The sequence below is a fragment of the Tupaia chinensis genome, unplaced genomic scaffold (assembly GCF_000334495.1).
Source record: "Tupaia chinensis unplaced genomic scaffold, TupChi_1.0 Scaffold149501_1, whole genome shotgun sequence".
NCBI lineage: Eukaryota > Metazoa > Chordata > Mammalia > Scandentia > Tupaiidae > Tupaia > Tupaia belangeri.
In genome coordinates this window covers 2,855,679-2,879,162 of record NW_006209345.1, presented here as the reverse complement: position 1 = coordinate 2,879,162, position 23,484 = coordinate 2,855,679, and the positions used below count along the sequence as shown (strand labels likewise).

At 55.2% G+C, this 23,484-nt stretch overlaps 2 protein-coding genes and 1 pseudogene across 3 annotated transcripts in view; 1 reads left to right on the top strand and 2 right to left on the bottom strand.

The window, feature by feature from the left end:
- Window positions 1-5,096: 5,096 nt before the first annotated feature.
- LOC102476375 (FXYD domain-containing ion transport regulator 4 pseudogene) lies at window positions 5,097-5,380 on the bottom strand (annotated as a pseudogene).
- A 325-nt stretch (window positions 5,381-5,705) lies between these two features.
- Window positions 5,706-13,102, top strand: AIP (AHR interacting HSP90 co-chaperone). Of its 2 annotated transcripts, none has more exons than XM_014585316.2 (6): window positions 5,706-5,956; window positions 8,933-9,112; window positions 11,341-11,529; window positions 12,061-12,237; window positions 12,329-12,462; window positions 12,788-12,860. In XM_014585316.2, the coding sequence occupies exons 1-6, from the start codon at window positions 5,858-5,860 to the stop codon at window positions 12,858-12,860; spliced, it is 852 nt and encodes a 283-aa protein (XP_014440802.1). In that variant the 5' UTR covers window positions 5,706-5,857. The 2 variants fall into 2 exon arrangements, with proteins under 2 accessions (XP_014440802.1, XP_006171337.2); XM_006171275.3 differs by having other exon boundaries at window positions 5,709-5,956; window positions 12,329-12,470; window positions 12,788-13,102.
- A 541-nt stretch (window positions 13,103-13,643) lies between these two features.
- The window catches only part of PITPNM1 (phosphatidylinositol transfer protein membrane associated 1), a 15,300-nt gene continuing 5,459 nt past the window's right edge, over window positions 13,644-23,484 (bottom strand). Inside the window, exons 6-24 of the mRNA XM_006171276.3 lie at window positions 22,863-23,189; window positions 22,688-22,783; window positions 22,497-22,604; window positions 21,722-21,783; window positions 21,366-21,616; window positions 20,904-21,093; window positions 20,676-20,783; window positions 20,288-20,445; window positions 20,004-20,206; window positions 19,415-19,585; window positions 17,127-17,291; window positions 16,786-16,934; window positions 16,586-16,696; window positions 15,985-16,101; window positions 15,632-15,780; window positions 15,404-15,553; window positions 15,135-15,318; window positions 14,749-14,877; window positions 13,644-14,170 (exon numbers count right to left, since the gene is read on the bottom strand). Of these exons, the coding sequence (XP_006171338.1) occupies window positions 13,907-14,170; window positions 14,749-14,877; window positions 15,135-15,318; window positions 15,404-15,553; window positions 15,632-15,780; window positions 15,985-16,101; window positions 16,586-16,696; window positions 16,786-16,934; window positions 17,127-17,291; window positions 19,415-19,585; window positions 20,004-20,206; window positions 20,288-20,445; window positions 20,676-20,783; window positions 20,904-21,093; window positions 21,366-21,616; window positions 21,722-21,783; window positions 22,497-22,604; window positions 22,688-22,783; window positions 22,863-23,189 (3,092 nt within the window). The 3' untranslated portion in view covers window positions 13,644-13,906. The remainder of the gene's footprint in view (window positions 14,171-14,748; window positions 14,878-15,134; window positions 15,319-15,403; window positions 15,554-15,631; window positions 15,781-15,984; window positions 16,102-16,585; window positions 16,697-16,785; window positions 16,935-17,126; window positions 17,292-19,414; window positions 19,586-20,003; window positions 20,207-20,287; window positions 20,446-20,675; window positions 20,784-20,903; window positions 21,094-21,365; window positions 21,617-21,721; window positions 21,784-22,496; window positions 22,605-22,687; window positions 22,784-22,862; window positions 23,190-23,484) is intronic.

Genomic DNA, 23,484 nt, shown 5'->3' with positions numbered 1-23,484 from the left:
CCGAGCTGCAGAGCGCCGAGCGCGTTGGTGGGCGGGGCCTCCTTGCTTTGAACGGGCCAGGCCGGCGGCGCCGCCAAGCGGCCGCTTCTGCAAGCGACAATTTGAGTCGCTTCTCGTACGCGATTGCTAGGTGGAAACCTGGAGGGCTTTCCCCACGCTAGCTTCCCAGATCCGGTATGAGGCCTTTTGCACCCCAATTTGCTCCTCAAGGGCCAAGGAGACTCTGGGAACTGTTTCCCCGCCTTACTACGGCTCTGCATGGGACTTATTTTTCTCACCTTTTTGCATATGTAGAAACTGAGACGCTCAGAGTTTATGTAGCCACCACTCTTCTAATCCAGTCTCCACGTAGCAGCCACAGTGATTTATTTTTTAATTATTTTTTTTGGAGACGTTTTTGCTATATGGCGCGTGCGCTCTCCAGAAAGACAGAGAGGCAGAAAGCGAGAAATCTCCCCCTGGGGAGTGGGGGGATGGCCACACCACAATCCCTTCTCCTCCATTCTTCTCTTGGGGTCTTGAGCAGGCATGCACCTTGTGTGAGTTTAAGCCACCGGGTCCGAGACTCAAACTGCAGTCGACTACATGGGAGTCCAGCGTTGTAGCCATTATGCCATCTGCTGGTCCCCAGCCACAGTAATCTTGTAATGCATATTGTTTTTCTATGTTTTATTATTTTTTAAAACTAATTATTTAATTTACTTATTTTCATTACTGTTATTTTAATTAGAGAGAGAGGGAAAGTGACAAAGCAAGCTGCCAGGTCTAGGATTCGAACCATCAACCATATGGTAATCCAGAGGCCCAGCCACCGTACCACCTGCTGGCCCCACCTCTGTTAGTCTTAAATAAAACAGTTTTTAAAAAGCTAGCTCTTTTCATCATCTGCACCCCTGCTCAAATATCTCCTTTCAGAGAGGCCATTCCTGACTCTGCAATCTAAAGTTAGTTTGGGGGCTGGGCCCATAGTCTAGTGTTTAAGGGAGCTGAATTCCACATGGACAGCCATGTCTGGTTCTAATGCCAGTGGCTTGAAAAAGACACCAGGCACATTTGCAGGCGTGCCAAAGATCCCAATAGGGTGGAGAATGGAGAAGAAATTGCAGAGCAACCATGCCCCATTGGGGAAGGGAGTGCTTTCTTTCTCATTCTCTCTGTCTGGCAATTTAAAAAATTATACACACACATACACACACACACACACACATATATATATATACACATATATATAAAATTTGTTTTTCCATAGAGTGCATGTGTTCTCCAGAGAGAAAGAGACAGAGACAGAGTGAGGGGAGGTGAGAAATCATCCCCAAGGGGGTTGGCCATGCTGCAATCCTTTCTCCATTGTCCCCTACAGATTTGGGGCACACATGCACATGCACCCAGTGTGAATTTCTTTCTTTTTTAAAGAATTATTTTATTTATCTTTATTTATTTATTTATTTTAATTTGACCAGAGAGAGACAGAGAGATAGAAAGCGAGAAATCACCCCCAGGGGGGATGGTCACACCACAATCCTTTCTCCTCCATTCTCCTCTTGGGATCTTGGGCCCGCACGCACATGGGCCCAGCGTGAGTTTTAAGCCACTGGGGCCGGGATGCGAACCGCGGTCGACTACGTGGGAGTCCAGCGACATAGCCATTACGCTAACTGCTGGATCCCCCAAAACTCCTTTTGTTTACACATTTATATCTTTCCCCTCGGCACTAGTGTTTTCCACATACATATATTGACTGTTCCCTTTTAATGTAAGAGAGATTTTTATTATAGGGCGTGTGTGCTCACTGGAGAGACAGAAACAGAAAGAGACAGAGAGACAGAAAGTAAGAAATCACCCCCCAGGGAGGATGGCCACACCACAATCCCTTCTTCTCCATTCTCATCTTGGGACTTGGGCAGCCACCGGGTCTGGGACTGGAACAGTGGTTGACTATGTGGGAGTCCAGTGACATAACCATTATGCCATCTGCTGGTCTCCTCCTGTCTGTTGGTTCTACTAGCTACATGCACGTCACACCAGGTTAAGCTCTCAGGACTTTTAAAATTATTTATTTGTTTATTATTATTGTTGAGAGATTTTTGCTATGGGATATGTGAGCTTGCTAGACAGAGCGAGACAGAGAGAAAATGAGAAATCACCCTCCGGGAGGATGTCCATGCTGTAACCCCTTCTCTTCAATTCTTCTCTTGGGATTCTGGGCATGCACACCCACAGGCCGGCATGATTTTCAAGCTGACTGGTCTGGGACTCAAACTGCAGTCAGCCATGTGGGGGTTCAGCACTTTAACCACCACCCACCTGCAGGCCCCAGCACTTTTTAAAAAAGAATTATTTATTTCATTGTAATGTATCATTATTCTTATTTTTAACTTCAACATTATTATTTTTAAAATTTGCTACCAGAGGGGCCAGCAGGTGGTGTGGTGGTTAAGGTGCTAGACTCCCACAGCTTGCTTTCTCACTTTCCCTTTCTCTCTCTCTGGTCAAATAAAAAATAAATAAATAATAATGACAAATAAAATTAATTAAATAGATAATTTTTTGGGGGGAAAATAACTTGCTATAGGACACATTCGCTCACCAGAGAGAGAAAATAAGAAAGCAAGCCTCCAGGTCTGGGACTTGAACCGCAGTCAGGCACATGAGAGTCCAGCACCTTAACCACTATACCACCTGCTGGCCCCTATTATTTATTTTTAATTTGCTACAGGACATGTACGCTCACCAGGGAGAGACAGAGAGAGAGAGAGAAAGTAAGAAAGCAAGCTGCCAGGTCTGGGACTCAAACCAATGTTGACCATGTAGGTGTGCAGTGCCCTAACCACCACACCACCTCTGTTTCAACTTCCAGCACTTTTATTATCTGCTTCACCCCCACAGTACTGCACACTCAGGTTGGCCTCAATGCCCTATCACATACATCACTGCCACAAACATCTTTCTACTATCCCTTAGGGACTGTGGGAGAATTCCTCTTGGGGCAGGACTGCCAGGCCTCAGGACACAAGCGCCGTTACTCCTCCTGAGTGGCTGTATGAGCTGACATGTCTGCTTTCTAATGGCTTGCCAATTTTATGACTTGAAAGTGGTGTCCCATTTTGTTTGTTTGTTTTAGTATTTGTTATAGAGCATGTGTGCTTACCAGAGGAAAAAGTGTGTATGCGTGTGTGTGTGTGTACGAGTATGAGAGAGAGGGAGATGGAGAAAGAGAAATCACTCTCCAGGGGATAGCCATGCCACGATCCCTTCTCCTTCAGTCTCCTCTTGGAATTTTGGGTACGCACACATGCCTGGCATGATTGCCAGGCTGCAGGATCTGGGACCCGAACTGTGCAGCTGGCAATGTGGGATTCAGTGCCTTCAGAGAGACAGAGGGAGAAAACAACTTTCAGCTGGGTTGTGGTCAGTCATGTGGGATCCAGCTCCCTTAACTACCAGGTATGGAACTGGTCCGGTGCATATGGGTTCTCTGATGACTGGAGAGTTTGAGCAGTTCTTCATGCACTTGTCAGCTATTGGGGACTCTTCTTCTGTGAACTGCCTCTTTATATATTATGGTTTTTTTTTTCTATTGGGTTTCTAGGCTTTTTACTACTTATTTGTATGTCCCTACATGTGTAATTATTTATTTCTCTTGGTTTTAAAAAAAGAATTATTAATTTTATTTATTATTATTTTTAATTTGACCAGAGATAGGAAATGGTGAGAAAACAAGCTGCCAGGTCTTGGACTCGAACCATGGTTGACCGTGGGACTCTAGCTCTTTAATCACCATGCTACCTGACAGTCTCAACTTTGTTGATTTTTAATCTTGTACATATTTCCTCCCTGTCTGTCTTGTTCTCTTTACTTTATCTAACATCTCCTTAGTTAAAGAACAATAAGTCTTTTTTATAGAGCCAAATACTTTAGATTTGTGCTGAGTCTTGTTTGAAGCGGTTATTCACCCCCAAGATCACAAAGATATCTTGCAGCATTTTATTCAATTGACCTTATAGTTTTATTGTCTAAGAAAGTGTTCCAACCACGTATTAATAGTTAAGAATCTGGCTGGGGGGGACCAGCAGGTGGTGTGGTGGTTAAGGCACTGGACTCCCACATGGTGAAGTGCAGTTCAAGTCCTGGACCTGGCAGTTTTCTTTCTCATTTTCCCTTCCTCTCTCTCTGGTGAGGGCATGTGCCCTATAGCATATTAAAATAAAAATAATAAGTGGGAGTCCAGCGATGTAACCATTATGCCATCTGCTGGTCCCACCCTATACCAAATTTAACAAATAATAATAATAAATAAAATAAAGTAAAATAAAATAAATGATTCTTAAAAAAAAAATAATAATAATTTGGCTGGCTCTAGGGTTAGGTGCTACACAGAATCCCACATGGCCGACCAGAGTTTGAGTCCTGGCCCTGTCAGATTGACAAATAAGCTTGAAGTGTACGTGTACCCTGGATCTTTTTTTTTTTTCAGAGACTTTTGCTATAGGGCGCATTCGCTTGCCAGAAAGACAGAGAGAGACATAAAGACAGAAAGCAAGAAGTCACCCCCCAGGGAGGATGGCCACGCCACAATCCCTTCTCCTCCATTATCCTCTAGGGATCTTGGGCACGCACACACACACGCCCAGTGTGAGTTTCGCGGTCGACTACGTGGGAGTCCAACGACATAGCCATTATGCTAACTGCTGGTCCCTCTTTTTCTTCTTTTTTGAGAGGTTTTCGTTATAGGGCGCGTGCGCTTGCCAGAGAGACAGACAGAGACAGAGAGACAGAAAGCAAGAAGTCACCCCACAGGGTGCAATCCCTTCTCCTTTCTCCTTTGGGGATCTTGGGCACACACGCACACGCGCCAGGCGTAAGTTTAAGCCACCGGGTCCGGTACTCAAACCACGGTTGACTACATGGGAGTCCAGCGACATAGTCATTAAGCCAATTGCTGGTCTCCTGACCACTTTAATTTCTATATTAGTCTTAGCTTCCTGATCAGGAGGAAGCCCAACCGCCCAGCCTTGGGAATAGAGACTATCTTAGAGGGCAATGTCCCAGCGGGGAGGCAGCAGTAGGCTTTGTGTCCCTGGACGCTGTTCCTGTGCTCAGCAGGAGCTGGCAGTGCCTGGAGCAATGAGTGGGGTGGCTTTCTCAGACCAGGGGCTGTGCATCTGGTCACGCCTGCACTTCAACTTGCCGCTCAGGGCCAACTAGAGCCCAGCGACGCCCAGAATCCCTCCACAGATAACCCGGCCAGCTGTGGGCTCTCCCAGTCATAGTAGAAGGGGCTGTCTTTATCAAACAGGTCATTGGCTTCTAGGGCAGTTAGGCTTGTCAGCAGAAGGGCCCTGGTCACTCTTTCAATGGCGCAGTTCACAACTCTTTCCATGGCGCAGTTCACAGGGTGGCACAGCGATGTGACCTTGTGGTCCCTTTACAGTGCATGTGTTTCTGTTCCCTGAGCCTGGTGCAGACAACAAGTCTGAGAAAGTTGTGGGGCTGAGACATCAACGACTTTAAATAGAGGGCACGTACAGGAAAGCCCGTCTCAATCAATTCAATGACATCATTGGTGTGGACGCTCCGGCCCCGCCCTTCTGGCAGATTCGGACTCCGCCTTTCTAGCAGGCTCGAGTCCCGCCCCCCTGACATTCTCAGGTCCCGCCCTTGGGCAGGTCTGCGCGCTCAGCCGCAGCACAGAGAACCAATCACCATTCACTTCCACATTCAATCCCTTTTTGGCTACTGCCCTCAGCCAAAATGGCTCTGGCTCGAAAGCTGCCGATGCGCTAGGAGTTGCCGAAGCAGATCCGGAAGCTACCGAGCGAATCCGGAAGTTGCCGAAAGAGAACAGCGGGTAAGGAGGATGGCGGATATCATCGCAAGACTCCGGGAGGATGGGATCCAAAAGCGTGTGATACAGGAGGGCCGAGGAGAGCTTCCTGATTTTCAGGATGGAACCAAGGTTCGTGTCTATCCTCTCCACTTTTTCCCTCTGCGGCGCGGTGCGCATGCGAGGCGGGAGGAGGCCTTAGGCGAGAGGTTGCGCATGCCCAGACAGCAGCGGCCGGTGACCCAACCGCTCACGTGCGGAGCTCGACGCTGATTCGGGGGTGAATTCAGATGAGTCTGCCCCGCCTCCCGACTTGGCCTGTGACTTCATTGGTCGGAGAAGCCGTCAGTCATCACAAGGAGGTGGGGGGGTTGGAGTGTTGGATCTCAGTGCGTGTGCAGACCCTGTGCTGGAGGAAACTGGGGCCCTAGGAGTGGTCCCTACGCCCCTGGGTTTTAAGGTTCAGGATCTTTTATACATGAAATGTAACTCTGAAAACATTAGGCCAATTCCCATTATCTGGATGGGAAAACTGAGACCCTGAACGTGCACACCCATAGAATAGATCCAGGGTCAAGTCTGCCAGACTCAGAACCCTTTAGCAGCTTTCTTTTTCGTTATTTTTTTTAAAGTTATTTTATTTAACTTTATTTATTTACTTTAAATTTGACCAAAGAGGAACCAGAGGGGGAGAGAAAGAGACAGAGAGGGAAAGTGAGAAGGCAAGCCACCAGGTCCAGGACTTGAACCACGGTCAGCCATGTCGGGGTCCAGCGTCCCTAACCACCATGCCATTTGCAGGTCCCCCTTTTAGTAGCTTTCTGACCTGACTGCCCTGGGGGCATTGCTCAGGACAGATGAGGCCTGGGAAGTAAACACCCTCTCTCACTCTTCCTTTTTTATGTCTAGGCCAGGTTCGGCCCCTCTGGCCCCTCCCCCAGACACCCTCCATCTCTAGACTTTCCTGATTCTGCTTCTACAGTTCCTTCTTCTGGAGTGCCTTTCCCAGTTGCCACTTGTCTGTAGAGTAGGAAGTTTCCCAAGGTCAGCCCCTGTGCCTAGCAGAGTAGTCGTGTGGGACATGCATATTGAGCGAATGAGTAAAGATCCTGGCTGGTAAGAACACCAAAAGTAAGAGTGGTGTGTGAGTCCATACTCCCTGGCCAGCTCTGTACCAAGTCCGGCAGGTGAAATCCTAGCCTGGCAGTGAGTGTTCTGAGAATACAGGTGAGCTGCGTCGCTCTATTGATCAACTGTATCACAAGGTTTCTTCCCCAAGAAGAGAGGTGTGTGGTGTGAGTGCATGTCCCCGGGGATTGGGGAGTGGGTGGCCTTGAAAGGAGGGCCTGGTCCGAGGATTCTGAATGGAACAGACACCAGAAGGAGAATGGAACAGACACCAGAAGGAGAGTGTATCATAAAGGTAGTTAAGATCTGTGAACAATGGCATTCAGAGAACAGGAACAAAGCATGAAATAACCAATTGCTAATGTTGACTGAGTTCTTGCTATGTGAGCATTGTGCTACTCAGGCTTACTTCCTGCCGTGTAGCTAGGTACTATTGTGGATTCTATTTTGCTGAAGCGGAAACCGAGTTCAGAGGAGCAGCATGGTGCAGCCGTTGAGAGCGTGGGCTGCTCTAACCATATCCTGTGGAAGGTTCATTCTTTAGACCTCTTCTCTCTGCATTCACCCCCTAGTCTCATCTCTAAAAACTCTCCATGCCTGGGTTACTCCCACATACACGTCTCTAGACTTTGCTGCTCCCTTAAGTTTGGAATACAGCTCCCTACTCACCATCTCCTCCTGGATATCTCATTGGCGACTCAGGTCTTCATCTCAATTCAGGGCACCTCTATCCTTCTGGTTGTTCAGGCCAAAACACATGGTGTCTTCATGGTCCTCTCATTCTACAGCAAACCCTCAAAATGCACCCTGGACCTATGTCTGTCATTACCACTGTGGTCCCGGCCGCCACCATCACTCCACTAGATTACTGCAGTCGCCTCCTAACTCCATCCCGTCAGCAAAACCCTCATTGGATCACATCCTTCTACTTGGGGACACTCATGGGTTCCGGTCTCAGAGTAAAAAAGGTCCTTAGCACAGCCCGCAGGCCCTGTGGAGCCCAGCCTTGCTGACCCCTGTATCCCATGACGAATGCCCCCACCCGTCCCACGACTCTGCCACACTGGCCTAGCTGCTGCTTGAAGACACCATATGCTGTCCCACTGCAAGACTTTTGTATCTGCTGTTCTTTTGGCCTAGGAAGTTCCTACAGTATCTGCCTGGCTTGCTTTTTCACTTATTTCCTTTCTTCCTTCAGATATCTGCTTTAAATGCTGCTTCCTTAGGGAGGCCTCCACCCCAGAACTCTGTGGAAACTAGCCCTGCCTTCCCCTGTTGTATTTTGTTTTCCGATCCAGAGTACTTAGCTTCACCTGACATTGCATTTTTTAAGATCCATCTCCTTCCTCTGGAAGGCCCACGTGAACCCCATGGGGACAGGGACTTTTGTCTGTTTTGTATCCTGGTGTCTGCCGCAGAGCTCAAGCATATAGTAGGTGCTCAATTAATACTCCTTGTATACTTGGTTGGAGCCAGATTGCTTGGAGTCTTGTCTCTGCCTAGCCACCTACCAACCATGAGACTTGATCCCCTGATTTCCCTGTGTATGACTTAGTAACTCTGTTACTGAGATGGTGAGGTACAGCCAGGTATAAAATGAGGACCCCCCTTGGGACCAGCAGTTAGCGTAATGGCTATGTCGCTGGACTCCCACGTAGTCAACCGCGGTTCAAGTCCCAGACACGGTGGCTTACACTCCCGCCGGGCGCGTGTGTGTGCGTGCCCAAGATCCCGAGAGGAGAATGGAGGAGAAGGGATTGTGGCGTGGCCATCCCCCCAGGGGGTGATTTCTCGGTTTCTGTCTCTATGTCTCTCTCTGTCTGTCTGGCGAGCGCACGTGCCCTATAGCAAAAACCTCTCAAAAAAAAAAAAATGAGGACCCCTGAGTGAGCCTTGCCCTTGTGCAGGCTGGGAGCTGAACCTGTCCTTGGGGGTCAGGTGTCAGCTGTGCCCTTGCCTGATTACGCATGTGGCCCACAGGCCACCTTCCACTACCGGACACTGCACAGTGACGATGAGGGTGCCGTGCTGGATGACAGCCGGGTGCGGGGCAAGCCCATGGAGCTCATCATTGGCAAGAAGTTCAAGCTGCCTGTGTGGGAGACCATCGTGTGCACCATGCGCGAGGGAGAGATCGCCCAGTTCCTTTGTGACATCAAGGTACCCGTCTCGCATCTGCCTGCAGTGTCTGTCCAGCCGTGCTCTGTTCCCCATCCCCAGGTCCCAGCTAGGCCATGAGACCACTATACCAATCTCATGATTGGTATCCTGGCCTCTGTCCCACCTTCTCCTGCCCACTAGCCAACCTTAGCCAGTAGACTCATTCTCAGAAGTAAATGACCAGGGCCAGCAGGTGGTGTGGTGGTTAAGACGCTGGACTCCCACATGGCCAGCCATGGCTCACGTCCTGGACCTGGAGGCTTGCTTTCTCCCCCTCCCTCTCTGTGTCTCTTTCTGGTGAGTGCGTGTACCCAAGAGCAAATTTTTTTTAATAATAATAAATAAATTTTTAAAATTTTTATTATAAAAAAGCAAATGACCAGGTGCCAGCGGGTGGCATAGTGGTTACGTTCTTGGACTCCCACATGGCTGACTGCAGTTCAAGTCCTGGACCCAGTGGCTTAAAACTCACGTCTGGCGCATGTGCGTGCATGCCTAAGATCCCAGGAGGAGAAGGGAATGCAGCTTGGCCGTCCCCCTGGGGGATGATTTCTCACTTTACCTCTCACTGTCTCTGTCACACTCTCTCTGGAGGAGCACATGCACCCTAAGGCAAAAAAAAACCTCTCTCTCTCTCTTTTTTTTTTTTTTTTTTAAAATAAAAAGGCAGATCACTGCACATGCCATTGCTTCTTGGTCATCGTGAGGACAGAGTATAAGAGTATAAGCGGCAGCTGCTCACATGGCCCCTCAGGGTCTGGCTCCTGTCAGTCTTCCCTTCCTGTTCAAGCTCTCTGCCTTTCCTTTTTATTGCCCTTCTTAGTCAGGATGCTCCCTCATATTTCTTTTTTTGGAGAGGTTTTTGCTATCGGGCATGTGTGCTCACCAGAAAGACAAAGAGAGACAGAAAGCGAGAAATCACCCCCCAGGGGAGATGGCCAAGTTGCAATCCCTTCTTCTCTCAGGATCTCAGGTGCGCAAGCATACCGGGTCCCGGACTTGAACTGCGGACGACTACATGGGAGTCACACGACATAGCCATTATGCCCATTCCTGGCCCCTCTCCCTCATATTTCAAAGCTAATTCCTGAGTTTCTACCTCTAGGAAGTCCTCCCTGACTGCCGGTGACTGACCTGAACTTCTCCTCTGAGTCCTCCGGTCCTTATGCCTGGGCCATGTCTGGTCTTCTTCCTGATCCTAAGCTACTGTAGGGCAGGGATCTGACCTGTTTGCTTCTAGCTTTGAAATGCCTAGCAGGGGCCAGCTCAGAGCAAAGACTCCGGAAATGTCTTCTGGATAAATGTTATCTCAGCATTCAGCTCTTAGGCAGGGGGCAGGGAGAGGTGCAGGTTGGACTGGACTGGGAAGAGTCTGATTCCCACCATCCCTGCAGCTTTTCCAAGTAAACAGTCAGAGGCCAGATGCCCTATGGCTATCTTCCCTGGTGTTTTGTTTGTTTATTTTTGGTATATATGTATATGTTTTGTGCTATAGGGCATGTGTGCTCCTGGAGACAGACAGAGACAAAGAGAGAGAAAGTGGGAAAGTACACGCTTCCCCTCCCCGGGGGCGGAGGGATGGCTATGCTGCAATCCCTCTTCCTCTGTTCTCCAGGAGTTCGGACAGGAACGCACATGTACCAGGTGTGATTTTCAAGCCCCCAGGTTCAGGACTTGAACCACACAATTGGCCATGTGGGATCCAAATGACCGTACATGCCTTAATCTCCAGGTCATCTGCTGGTCCCTCCCTGAGGTTTTGAAGATGCTGTTATGGACCTGATTCTGAGATAGGCCCTGAATGAAGTGGGGGGACAGGAGGAGAAGGGAGAGATACCAAGAATAGAACATGGGAGGAGCCTCAGGAATGCAAGGAGTCCAGCTTGTGGGCTGCATTCCTGGGGGGGAGGTGAGGGAAGAATCTCCCTGGACCTGTAAGGATGCATGGGGAGACAGATGTTGATGGTAGGGGTGCTTGTGAGGGGGTGGGGGGTGGAGTTGGTACTTGGTTTGGTGGCCAGAGAGCATGGCAGAAGCTGGGGGCCTTACGGGAAGAGAGGGCTGAGAGGCTGGCGAGTGCTGAGGCCCCTGGACTTCAATGGGGCGGGGACCCTTGGGCTTTGGTGTCCTTTCTCAGATGGTGATGGGAAGGGAACCAGGCCTCTTGGACCCAGTGAGCAGCCAGCTCGTACTGAGAGAGTCCCTGGCACCCACTCGCTCTCCTGCAGCATGTGGTCTTGTATCCCCTGGTGGCCAAGAGTCTCCGCAACATCGCTGCGGGCAAGGACCCCCTGGAGGGTCAGCGGCACTGCTGCGGCATTGCCCAGATGCACGAGCACAGCTCCCTCGGCCATGCCGACCTGGATGCCCTGCAGCAGAACCCCCAGCCGCTCATCTTCCACATCGAGATGCTCAAGGTGAGGAGCCACAGAGCCCCGGCACCTCGCCGGACTTCACTGCTCAGCCTCAGGATGGGCCATGCCCTGCCTCCTGCCTGGGGTGGTGGGTCAGTGGATGGACTGCTGGGGGAGGGAAAAGGTCCAGAACACCTGTGGGAGCCCTTGGCAGTCCCTTGCAGGGCTCTTTCTCCTTCAATTCTCAAGTGCCACATCCTCCAAGAGGCATCTGCCTCCTTTATTCTGGCTCCTGTATAGCCCCTGCCGTCCTTTGATGTCCCTAGGTGTTGTCTCCTGACTGTTTAGGGGTCTTCCTGGAATACATGAGCTGTGTGAGGGCAGGGTTTTTCACCGTCTCGCTCGCTGCTCTGTTCTCAGTGCTGGGCACATAAGACATGCTACACAAATGTTTGTTGAGCTCTCGATGAGCAAGAGACTGCTTCTGGTATGTGGTGTCTGGAGGCCCGGGCAGCCTTGCTGCTGGTCGGCTGTGCTGCTGGAGGAGCTGTGGCAGCTTTTGGGCCCCGCTGTGATTTGGCCATGCCCTGGCAGGTGGAGAATCCTGGCACGTACCAGCAGGACCCATGGGCAATGACAGATGAGGAGAAGGCAAAGGCGGTGCCGCTCATCCACCAGGAGGGCAACCGGTTGTACCGCGAGGGGCAGGTGAAGGAGGCCGCTGCCAAGTACTACGATGCCATCGCCTGCCTCAAGAACCTGCAGATGAAGGTGCTGGTTGGAGGCTGAAGGGAGGTGGAGGAGGGGGAGGCAGTGCAAGGAGCCCAGGTCTCAACACCTCTGCCCTTCTCCCTGCCCTCAGGAGCAGCCTGGGTCCCCCGACTGGATCCAGCTGGACCAGCAGATCACGCCACTGCTGCTCAACTACTGTCAGTGCAAGCTGGTGAGCGAAGAGTACTATGAAGTGCTGGACCACTGTTCCTCCATCCTCAACAAGTATGACGGTGAGCACCGTGCTGGGGCTGCCGGGGGCTGGGGCCGTCGGGAGAGTGGCCTCTGTCACCGCTGGTCACCAGAGCTCAAGATAGAGCCTTGAACATCTCCCATTCTTAGCTTCCACATGGGCCCAACTAGATGTCCCCACTCAGGCAGGGCCATGGTCCTGTCGTGCCGCTGAACTAGGAATGAGATAGTGGGGGTGGGGCTGGCATCCTGAGGTCAGGGAGAGCTCTCTCCCCTGATGGGCCCCTGGTGCCAGGCCACTGGCTGCACCCCGGTGCCCTTGTGAGCCATGCCTGCTGTCCTCTGGTATCCCCTGCAGACAACGTCAAAGCCTACTTCAAGCGGGGCAAGGCCCACGCAGCCGTATGGAATGCCCAGGAGGCCCAGGCTGACTTTGCCAAGGTGCTGGAGCTGGACCCAGCCCTGGCACCCATTGTGAGCCGTGAGCTGCGGGCCTTGGAGACACGGATCCGGCAGAAGGACGAGGAGGACAAGGCCCGCTTCCGGGGCATCTTCTCCCACTGACAGGGCCACTCCCACTGCCCTACTCTGCCAAGCCCACTGCTGCCACCGCCAGCCCACCTGGCCCCGCTACATCACGCTTTTCTGTATATAAAGGCCTTATTTATCTCTGTCTGGGTCTGCTGAGCTGTCATCACCTGGCATTTCCTGGCACTTGGTGGCCCTTAGGAGGCACAGGATCAGGTCTTAACCCTAGCAGTCCACTTACTAGCTCCGAGACCTCTTTGGGAATCAGTGTCCCTGACAGAAATGAGGATGATGAGCTCAGTCACAAAGGAAGTGTTCCTTGGTGGCCAGGGCTGGGGTGCCCCAGGAGCTTCCAGTCTTCAGGAGCAATCAAGTAGGCACAAGCCAGGCAGCTGGGCTCCCAGGTGGGGTGGGCTCCCAGTGTCGCCCGCATGCCCCTCCCATAGTCCCGCGGCCTCAGCTTCTGCAGGTGGAGGTTTCAGTGCAAGGTCTCCTGGGCTGAGGGGAGAATGGAGTAGGGTGGGCTGACTGTTGAGGAAGTGGAAAGGACAGCCCTGAGACCTTTGGAGGCCCAGGCCCCCCGTCCCAGCCCTGCCTCTGACCTGGCCCCTCTCTGTGCTTCAGTGTCCCCATGCAGCTGGAAACGGCTCAGCTGCCCTATGATGCCAGTCAGGTGGGCAGTTGGGTGGGATGCAGGTGGTGTTTATTTTCATGGATTTACACACATTGGAAAAGCCTTTGGCCCTCACCCACCCCTTCCTCCCTCCCCCTGGAGCTGGGTCCCCCACATGAAAGGAAAGTAACACTGAGGGGCAGACCGAGATGCAGGGTGGAGGGCTAGGAGGCCAGGGCTGGTGCCAGAGGTCTGGGCCCCCAGCCTCCCATGTGTAGCCACCTGGGCCCCTTGAGTGTGTCAATAAATAACTCAGGTCCAGCCACAGCTTGGGCCTCACTCTTCGCTGTCCAACTTGAGGCTGATACTTCGGGCCTTGCCCCGTGCCAGGGTGGTAGGTGGGGTCCCTGGGCCCTCACGTTCCACCTGGCTGGGGCCCCTCGATCGAAGGAGCTGACTCTGTTTGCGGAGGAAATCCACCGGGGCTGCCACACCATAGCTGCTTTTAGCCAAGGCGGCCCTTGGAGGTCCTGAGGGGGCATGAGGGTGGGAGCCCGCCTCCAGCTGGCCCAGGTGGGCCACGTAGCCATCTGACAAGAACTGTGGGCAGAGGAGAGCAGGGATGAGGGGACAGCGGGCCTGTGGCCTACATTCTGCCCAGCCCCCCTCTCCATAGGTTCCTAAGGCAGGGTGGGGCACTGGGCAGTGCTGGCAGGATGACAGGCCTGGCACAGCCTTCTCTTGATGGCAGGAACCCCAGGCTTAGAACCAAGGTACCATGACTTCTACCTCTGGGCCTCAGTCTCCTCAGCTGTCAAGTGGGATCTTAGAGGCAAACAGCAGCTAACATTTAGCAAACACTTGCTTTGTGGCAGCTGATCATCAGTGCCATTAACTGTCTCCACTTTGCGGAGAGGAGACAGGCTCAGGTCAAGGCCTGTGTCCAGGGCCTTGGTGTAATGAACCATGGGATTGCCCTCCCAGTCTGACGGGTAGTCTGCCACTTCCAAGCTTCTCATGAGCCCTGTCCTAGGAGAAGCCCAGGTTGCCTGAGGCCAGTGGAACCTTGTCTCAGCTGTCCCCCTCCCCATTGGGTACATCTTAACATGGTGGTCTTAGGGCCTCAGATCCAGACTCCTGTTCCCTGCAGGGTCCTGTTCCGGGCCTTCAACTCTTACCTGGCACTGTGCTTGCAGCTTCCTCACGGCTCGCCCCACAATGTAGGTCTGGCTTGGAGACAGGCCCAGTGCTGTGTATACAGCGACATCTTTGGGGGAACCATAGCCTGCCACAATGTTGAGCTCTACCTGCAGTGGGACAGATCAGTCAGCCAGAAGGGCCCTGTAGCTGAGGACAGAGGCAGGGACAGATGGTCTCCATCACCCACTTTGGGGCACTAGCTACTCCCTAGTTGGCCCCAAGAACAAAGGGCCCCTTGGGCCAGTAAGGCAGCACTATGGGGGCCTCTGTGGTCAACCAGGAGCAGGGCAGTTGGGGTGGGCGGATGAGCCACTGCCTTCCTATGCTGGGGTGGGGGCAGGGGGTCAGGGCCCTGCAGCGGCACCTCTTGCACCAGGCTCTGCAGAAACATCGCTTTCTGGCGCAGTGGGTCGTGGGTAAGGCCGTCGCAGAAGGAGACGACACCGTGGGGGAAGTTATGCTGTGACAGCCAGGCCACCACGCGGTGCTTCTGCATGTCCGGTCTGCCCGTCACATACACGATCAGGTAGCCTGCATCCTGCCAGTGCCTACGGGTGGGGTCTGTGATCAGTGCCACGGCTGGCTGTGGGGGCTGCTCGCCACAGAGAGCTGGGCGATGGCGGTGGCTCCTACCTGACCACGTCCACAGCTCCGGCGCGCACCTTGGGATCGCTGCCCATGATGGAGACACTGGCAGTGAAAGAGCCGTCGATGCTAAAGACCACAGCCTCTGTGCCTCGGGCCACCACTGTCAGACAGCACTCGGCATACGTGTGGTCACCCCTGTGGCCCACAGAGTGTGTGAGCGATGGGGGCCAGGCCTGGCGGGGCACCCGCAACGCCGGCCCATACCTTGCTCACCTGACCATCATGCGTACAGGGTAGACGCCGATGCCCAGAGAGCGCTCAGAGGGCACTGGGAAGGTGAGGCGGCCCGAGCTGTTGGTGACCTCGGTGCCGAAGTGGATCCACTTTCCCGACAGCGGCTGCGTCATGATGTAGATGTCCACCTGGAGGAAGGGGGAGAAGGTGGAAAGTCAGAGCCTCTGGGCATACCCCTACCCTGAGTAAAGGAGGGCAGAGGTGGGCCGGTCATGGTTGGGGAGGGGCTGGGCTTAACCCAGGTGGACCAGGAGCTGTCCAGAGACAGGAGGAAGGGCAAGGGCGGGAACACAGAGGGGGAAAGAAGGGAGGCAAGGACTCTGGGTCCTGACCTTCTCTCCGGTGAGCGTAACCACGTCCAAGGGTCCATACATGAAGCGTCCATTCAGCACCTGGGGGCGGCCCTCGCACACCACCGTGTCGCTTGCCCGGTGGTTGGAAGTGACATTCTGTGAGAGGGACACACCATGAGCCCGTGACCAGGTAAGGATGGGGATGCTAGGGGAGCAGCTGAGGAGCTACCTGTGCCCACACTGAGGTGGGGTTTGGAGGAGGCAGGATTGCTACAGGATAGGGGCACGGCACTAGGGGTATGTGCCTCTGAGGGCCCCTGACCTGAGGTTGTGAGTGTTGTGTGTGGATTGCGGCTCCACGGGGCCGAGCAGTGACAGGTCTAGACATAGGTTTAGGTGGGACACGGGTGAGTGGCAGTCTAGACTTGACCAGCGGAAGTGGCAGAGGCAGCAGGGAGGAGACCAGGGGTCCTGGGGGTCAGGGGGAGGGCAAGGCAGAGCAGCCCAGGTCCTAGCAGGTGGGGCAGGGCTGGGAGAAAAGTCCATCTGGGTTGTGAAGGGTGGGGCTTGGCTCAGAAAGAGCGGGAACACTGGGGAAGGGACAGGGCAGGGCGAGGAGGGTCGGGGTCAGCGCACATACCCGGATTTTGACCTGCGTGCGTTTGCGCTGCCACTTCTCCCTGGGGAAGGCAGGGCTGTAGATGGACGGCTCTTCATACTCTGCCAGCTGTGGCCGCTCCTTCTCGATCACCTGCGCAGGACACGGCCGGTGAACCGGGCAGGGAAAGGGCTCCCGCCCTCAGCTGGTTCCCACCTCCCACCCCACATCCCTGGGCCCACCTGACGCAGGATGAAGGCCACCACGTCAGCTGACTCCCAGTAACTGGCGTGGAAGAGGTGAGGCAGCGTGACGGTGGGAAAGGCGGTGAGTGCCTCCGGGCAGTACAGCGAGTAGTCGATGCGTTTGGTCCCCCACCAGCGCTCCAGGACTGCACACCACAGCCGGCAGTGAGCCGGGATGGCCTCCTGGCCCACGCCTGCCTGCCCAGCTCATCCCTTCCCCCAATCCTGCTCTATGCTAGCCTGGGCTGGGCGCTTAGAGGATAGGGACAGCATGTGGAGGTGGACTAGCACCCCCCACCCCCAGGCTGACTGTCCAGGCCAGTGGCTGGCCGACTTACTCTTAACCACCTCGCTGGTGGTGCTGGGGGCGGCCGGCTGGGCTGGAGGCTCAGTGCCTGATTCGCTGTTCTTCCAGAAGGCACCGCTGGCCGAGGTGGGTGTGGAGGGTACCAACATCTCCAGCTCTTCCAGAAAGAGGCCTGAATGAGTCTGCAGAGTGTCGGCTGGGGGCGGAGGGGAAAAGCCAGCAGGCTGGGTGAGGCTGCCCTCCTGTCTGTGACCCAGAGGTCCCAGGACAGCTCACCCCGCCTCTCCATCTTCCCTCTGACCTTCCCTGGGCAGGTCTTGGCTAAAGCTGCCCTGCTCCATATCTAGGTGGTGGTAGAGTGTGTGTGGCAGGGGCATTCTCTCCTCTGGGCGCACTCCAGTACCCAGCTGTAGTCCTGCCAGAAGGCTTGTCCATCACCACCCCAAATACATGCGCACCCGTGCCCAACACAGGCCCGCTTTTCTCGCAGGGCCAGCGGGGACTCAGCTGCCTCTGGTGCGTGCTCATGAGCACACGTGGAACGACACTGCACCCAGCACACAGCCACATGCTGCTCCAGCCCTGGGACAGCAGCAGCACTCTGTTCTCCCGCTAGCGTCATCGCCACCACTGTCCCCCCTTCTAGACACAGGTCAGGGAGTCCTGGGGATCCATACCCCCCAAGGGGCCAGAGTGGAATCCTCTAGTCCTGGGAGTGGTGACAGGAAACGTTTCTCCTGATGTGGGAACCAGCTCCCCTCATGTCTCCTTCCTTTTCCTTCCCTGTCGGTGCCCTCCTCCTTCTCCCTTTTATCTTGGCTGGGGGCATACCCAGGAGCAGGGAGGAGCCATCTCCCAGGGGGAACTTCTGGTAGCGAGGTACAGCCAGGGGGGCGATGGCCTGGAACTTGGGGGCCAGCAGGGGCTCGAGGCGGGAGGCACAGGGGTCGGCCGCATGGAAAAGGTTGTAGATCTGCTCACAGGCTGGGCGCATCTGGGCCACTGGGTACCAGAAAGATCGAGAAAGGAAGGGAGGGGCTCAGCATGGCACTGAGGAGGGAGGTGCATGAGAGCACCTCTTCATCCTCTGCCAGCTGTGGCCGCTCCTTCTCGATCACCTGCGCAGGACACGGCCGGTGAACCGGGCAGGGAAAGGGCTCCCGCCCTCAGCTGGTTCCCACCTCCCACCCCACATCCCTGGGCCCACCTGACGCAGGATGAAGGCCACCACGTCAGCTGACTCCCAGTAACTGGCGTGGAAGAGGTGAGGCAGCGTGACGGGGGGAAAGGCGGGGAGTGCCTCCGGGCAGGAAAAGGCGGGGAGTGCCTCCGGGCAGTACAGCGAGTAGTCGATGCGTTTGGTCCCCCACCAGCGCTCCAGGACTGCACACCACAGCCGGCAGTGAGCCGGGATGGCCTCCTGGCCCACGCCTGCCTGCCCAGCTCATCCCTTCCCCCAATCCTGCTCTATGCTAGCCTGGGCTGGGCGCTTAGAGGATAGGGACAGCATGTGGAGGTGGACTAGCACCCCCCACCCCCAGGCTGACTGTCCAGGGCTGGGCTGGAGGCTCAGTGCCTGATTCGCTGTTCTTCCAGAAGGCACCGCTGGCCGAGGTGGGTGTGGAGGGTACCAACATCTCCAGCTCTTCCAGAAAGAGGCCTGAATGAGTCTGCAGAGTGTCGGCTGGGGGCGGAGGGGAAAAGCCAGCAGGCTGGGTGAGGCTGCCCTCCTGTCTGTGACCCAGAGGTCCCAGGACAGCTCACCCCGCCTCTCCATCTTCCCTCTGACCTTCCCTGGGCAGGTCTTGGCTAAAGCTGCCCTGCTCCATATCTAGGTGGTGGTAGAGTGTGTGTGGCAGGGGCATTCTCTCCTCTGGGCGCACTCCAGTACCCAGCTGTAGTCCTGCCAGAAGGCTTGTCCATCACCACCCCAAATACATGCGCACCCGTGCCCAACACAGGCCCGCTTTTCTCGCAGGGCCAGCGGGGACTCAGCTGCCTCTGGTGCGTGCTCATGAGCACACGTGGAACGACACTGCACCCAGCACACAGCCACATGCTGCTCCAGCCCTGGGACAGCAGCAGCACTCTGTTCTCCCGCTAGCGTCATCGCCACCACTGTCCCCCCTTCTAGACACAGGTCAGGGAGTCCTGGGGATCCATACCCCCCAAGGGGCCAGAGTGGAATCCTCTAGTCCTGGGAGTGGTGACAGGAAACGTTTCTCCTGATGTGGGAACCAGCTCCCCTCATGTCTCCTTCCTTTTCCTTCCCTGTCGGTGCCCTCCTCCTTCTCCCTTTTATCTTGGCTGGGGGCATACCCAGGAGCAGGGAGGAGCCATCTCCCAGGGGGAACTTCTGGTAGCGAGGTACAGCCAGGGGGGCGATGGCCTGGAACTTGGGGGCCAGCAGGGGCTCGAGGCGGGAGGCACAGGGGTCGGCCGCATGGAAAAGGTTGTAGATCTGCTCACAGGCTGGGCGCATCTGGGCCACTGGGTACCAGAAAGATCGAGAAAGGAAGGGAGGGGCTCAGCATGGCACTGAGGAGGGAGGTGCATGAGAGCAGCACTCTGGGAAAGTTCCAGAAAGCCACAGGTCTCTTGGCCGAGAAGAGATCGGCACCTTCCATCTCATGGCTCAGGATGAAGCATGTCCCATGCCTGTTGGATCCCTTCTCAGGCAGAGCATCCTGTGGGTGTGAGGTTCCTCCCAGTGTACTTTGGGGAGCAGCTTTGGCAAGCCCCTTCTTTCTGGGCCTCAGGTTCCCCTTCTCTAGCTGGGTCATTTAATGTCTGCAGTGGGGAGTGGCAGTAAGACTGCCAGCATCTCAGGTGAGAGGAAAGGCCAGAGGGGACGGGAAGGGGCAGACCAAAGGTGAGGAGCGGCCCCACCCCCACTCTGAAGTCTCACCCTCCAAGGCGGGCATCACAGTTTTGCGCAGAGCCAGTACCAGGCCCAGCGGGGACCCGAAGAGGAAGAAGCCAGAAACCTTGAAGTCGAGGCGGGCAGCGTTGGGGCCGTCGGGAGGTTCGGAACTGGGAGCAGGTGGGCAGGAGGCTGTGCTTGCCCGCCGGGGCTCCCCAGAGGCAGAGGGTGTGGGGGCTGCCTGAAGGCTGTGGGAGAGAAGGAGTTCAGAGCAGCAGCCTCCACAGCCCCTGGGCAGCAGCCTCCACTGCCCCTGGGCGGGATATCACCTGTTCTGACAGCCCTCAGGCTCAGCAGTGGCCATGTCGTTGGGAGTACGCTGGGCAGGCAGGGAGGAGGGTTCTGGACTGGCCCTACCCAGCACCTCCACCCCATCTGCCAGTGGGTCCCTCGCCGGGCCGACCTCTGGGGAGAGCAGCTCATTGTTCTAGATGGAACAGAGGACAGAAACCATTAGGTTCAGAGACCATTGGAGTTCTACTTATTTGGAAGAGAGGAGAGAGGCTTGGGAGTTAGTGGGCAGTTCCAAAGGAGATGCAAACAAGGAGACCACAGGGGACCTGCCCACATGCAGAGAGGTCATTTCCCAGGGACAGAGACCTAGAGACGGAGAGAGAAAACCCCCTTCCTGAGGAGGCGGGGTCTGGCCACACTGACCATGCTCCCACGGCGGCTGCTACCCCGACTCCCCGTGCCCGCGTTGGCACTGTGGCAGAGTGCATCAAAGCCCAGGATGCCACCAACGCCATCTCCAATCAGCACCACCTGGGTGAGAAGGTGGGCACTGTTAAGGGAGACCTTGTCACCAGCCAGGCCAGGCCACGGCCAAGGCTGCAGTGGGGGGCAGTGGATAGACTGCATTCCGGGAACACCCCTAACCCTAACCTGCCCACAGAAGCCAGTGCCCTCGGATGAGCGCAGGAAGGCTGAATAGGCCTGGTTGGTGCGGGCAATGACGGTGGCCACAGCACCCTGGTAGCGAGAGGATGAGGTGGCCAGCAGTGGCAGGGCAGCCAGCGGAATGTGGTCCTGGGAGCGGGACAGACTGTCGCCATCGTGGCTGTAGGGACTCAGGCTGTAGAAGGAGGGGTGTGGCAGGGGAGTGGGGCCTCCAGCCCCTGCACTGCTGCTTAAGTCCTCTAGGCCTACTGCAAGCCCTGGCACCTGGCACGTGGGCCCTTTGTGGAGTGTCAGCATCTGAGAGGCTTTTGAGACGGAGCCATCGACCAGAAGGGGTCCAGCCATGTCAGTGACTGCCCCAGGTGTCTGGTTTCCCAGTCCCTCCCTCTCTGCCCACGGGGACCTCCCTGATCCTGTGTCCCCCACCCTTCCACCCCTGGCCAGTACTTGGAGACAAGGGCATAGGCGGCAGCACAGATGGGTGGGCAGGGCACCAGTCGCAGTGCCACGTGGCCCAGGGCTTCAGGGAAGTGGACGCGAGTGACAGCCTCAAAGGCCGAGCTCAGAGTCTGCACGTCTGCCTGCTTGGAGTTGGCATCTCCAGGGCCCGAGTCCAGGATGTTGCCACTGTGCAGGATAAGGAAGAGGGCGTGGACTGCGCATGCCTCAGCTCCCAGCTCCCCGGCTCCTTCTGGGCCCTGTGGGGTGCAGCGGGGTGCCAGAGATGTCAGCAGTGGCCAGGCCAGCAGGTGAAAAGAACTTCCACGGGGCAGGGGGGATGGTGGTTGGTCAGCCACACTTGCCTCTGAGTCCCTGGGTGCTCGGGCCCCATCCTCAATACCTTTAGTGGCCTCGGTTCCAGGGTCTGTAGGGCAAAGAAAAGTCAGTGAAGGGAACCAGGGTACCCCTGGGATCCCTTCACCTGTTCTTCCAGAGACGCCAGTTCAGGCCTCCGCCTGAGTCTGACCTTCTCCCCCACCAACTCTCAGGTCATCTCACATTTCCAGGCCTTGGCCCACGCTGGTCCTGCTGCAGTCAGGGCTGCCTCTGCACATGCCACCCGTTTGCCTGGCAGACATCTAATCCCTCGAATCCTATCCAATATGGTTGATTCTAACTACCATGTGGCTACTTAAATGTAAATTAATTAAAATATAACATGATAAAAAAAATTCAGTTCTTCAGTCACACTAGTTCCATTTCAAGTGCCTGCCGGCCCCACATGGCTAGTGGCCACCACGTTGGGCAGCTCAGATCTAGACCATTTCCACTATCACAGAAAGTTCTGTTGGACAAGCACTGGTCCAGTCCTTCAAAACCAAGTGCAGATGGCACCACCCACATGAAGCCTTCCTAGACTCCAAATTAACTCCTCCATTCTTGGTGCTATGTCTGAACCTCGACCACATTCTAATCGTCCGTCTTCCATCCGTTTCCCATTCATTATTCACTAGGTATTTAATGAGTATCCTCTCTAGCATGACAGTCATCCTAGGACCCCACGATACTGAGGACTGAGTTCTCTGCGTCCCTGCTGCACGAGGGCTGGTGGCTGACGTCCTGTAGTGGGGAGTATACCTGGTGCCCCTTCAGCCTCTGTTGGGGAGGCAAAGGCATCGATGAAGTCATTTGAGTTCCACTTGGTAATCTCCTTGGGGAAGACCTCGTCACTGTCCGAGAAGCCTTCTGAGGGGACAGGGGGCTGTGTTATGGGGTGGGAGGAGCTGCTCTGGGTTACCCCCTCCTTCACAAACGACCTCGGTGCTGACCGTGAGCGTCAAAAAATTCTTCCTCTGAACTGTTCTCAGAGTCTCTGGCGATGTTCTGCATGCGCCACTCCGACAAGCTCTGTGGAGACACGCCCCCTGCAGGGCCGGCTCAGCTTTAGCCCCAAGCCCAGCTTAGGGAGGGTCATTCCCGCCCATCCCTGTGTCCCAACCTCACCTCCGTGTTGGGATGAGTAGGAGGAACGGGAGGATGAGGACCACTGCTTCCCAAAGCTAGCATCAGGTGAGGCGTCAGGGCCAGTGGGGACCTCAGGCCCATCAGGGGTGCCAGCATTGCTGACCCCAGACCGCACCTCAGTGCTTAGTTTCCCAGGGGGCTGAGCCTCGGGCCCCTCACTTCCTGTATTACATTTGGCCATGCGCTGGGCCAGCATGCGAGCAGTCTCCTCCTCTAGTGCTCGGATGTCAGCCATGCTCAGTTCTGTCCACTCGTCCTGCCAGCACCAGGCCTGGCGGTGGGCCCGCAGCATCACCCTACGTAGACCTGAAGGTGCCCAGGCATCAACATTATTGTTCCCAACTCCCCTCCCCCTTGGTCACTGCCCTTGAGGTTGGACAATGGCTCCCTTGGCTCACCCACCCAGAGCCCCAAAGTAGGGCAGGGCCAGAGCTATCCAGGGATGACAGTGGAAACTGGGGCACTCATCTTCTGCACCACCTCCCTCCCTGCCCACTGTCACTTCTATTTCTCTGGAGACCCTAACTCTGAGCATTGATCCCACTCCATCACTCCAGAAGCTGGGACCAACCAATGCTTATTTTTGCTTTCTTTTAGCTGG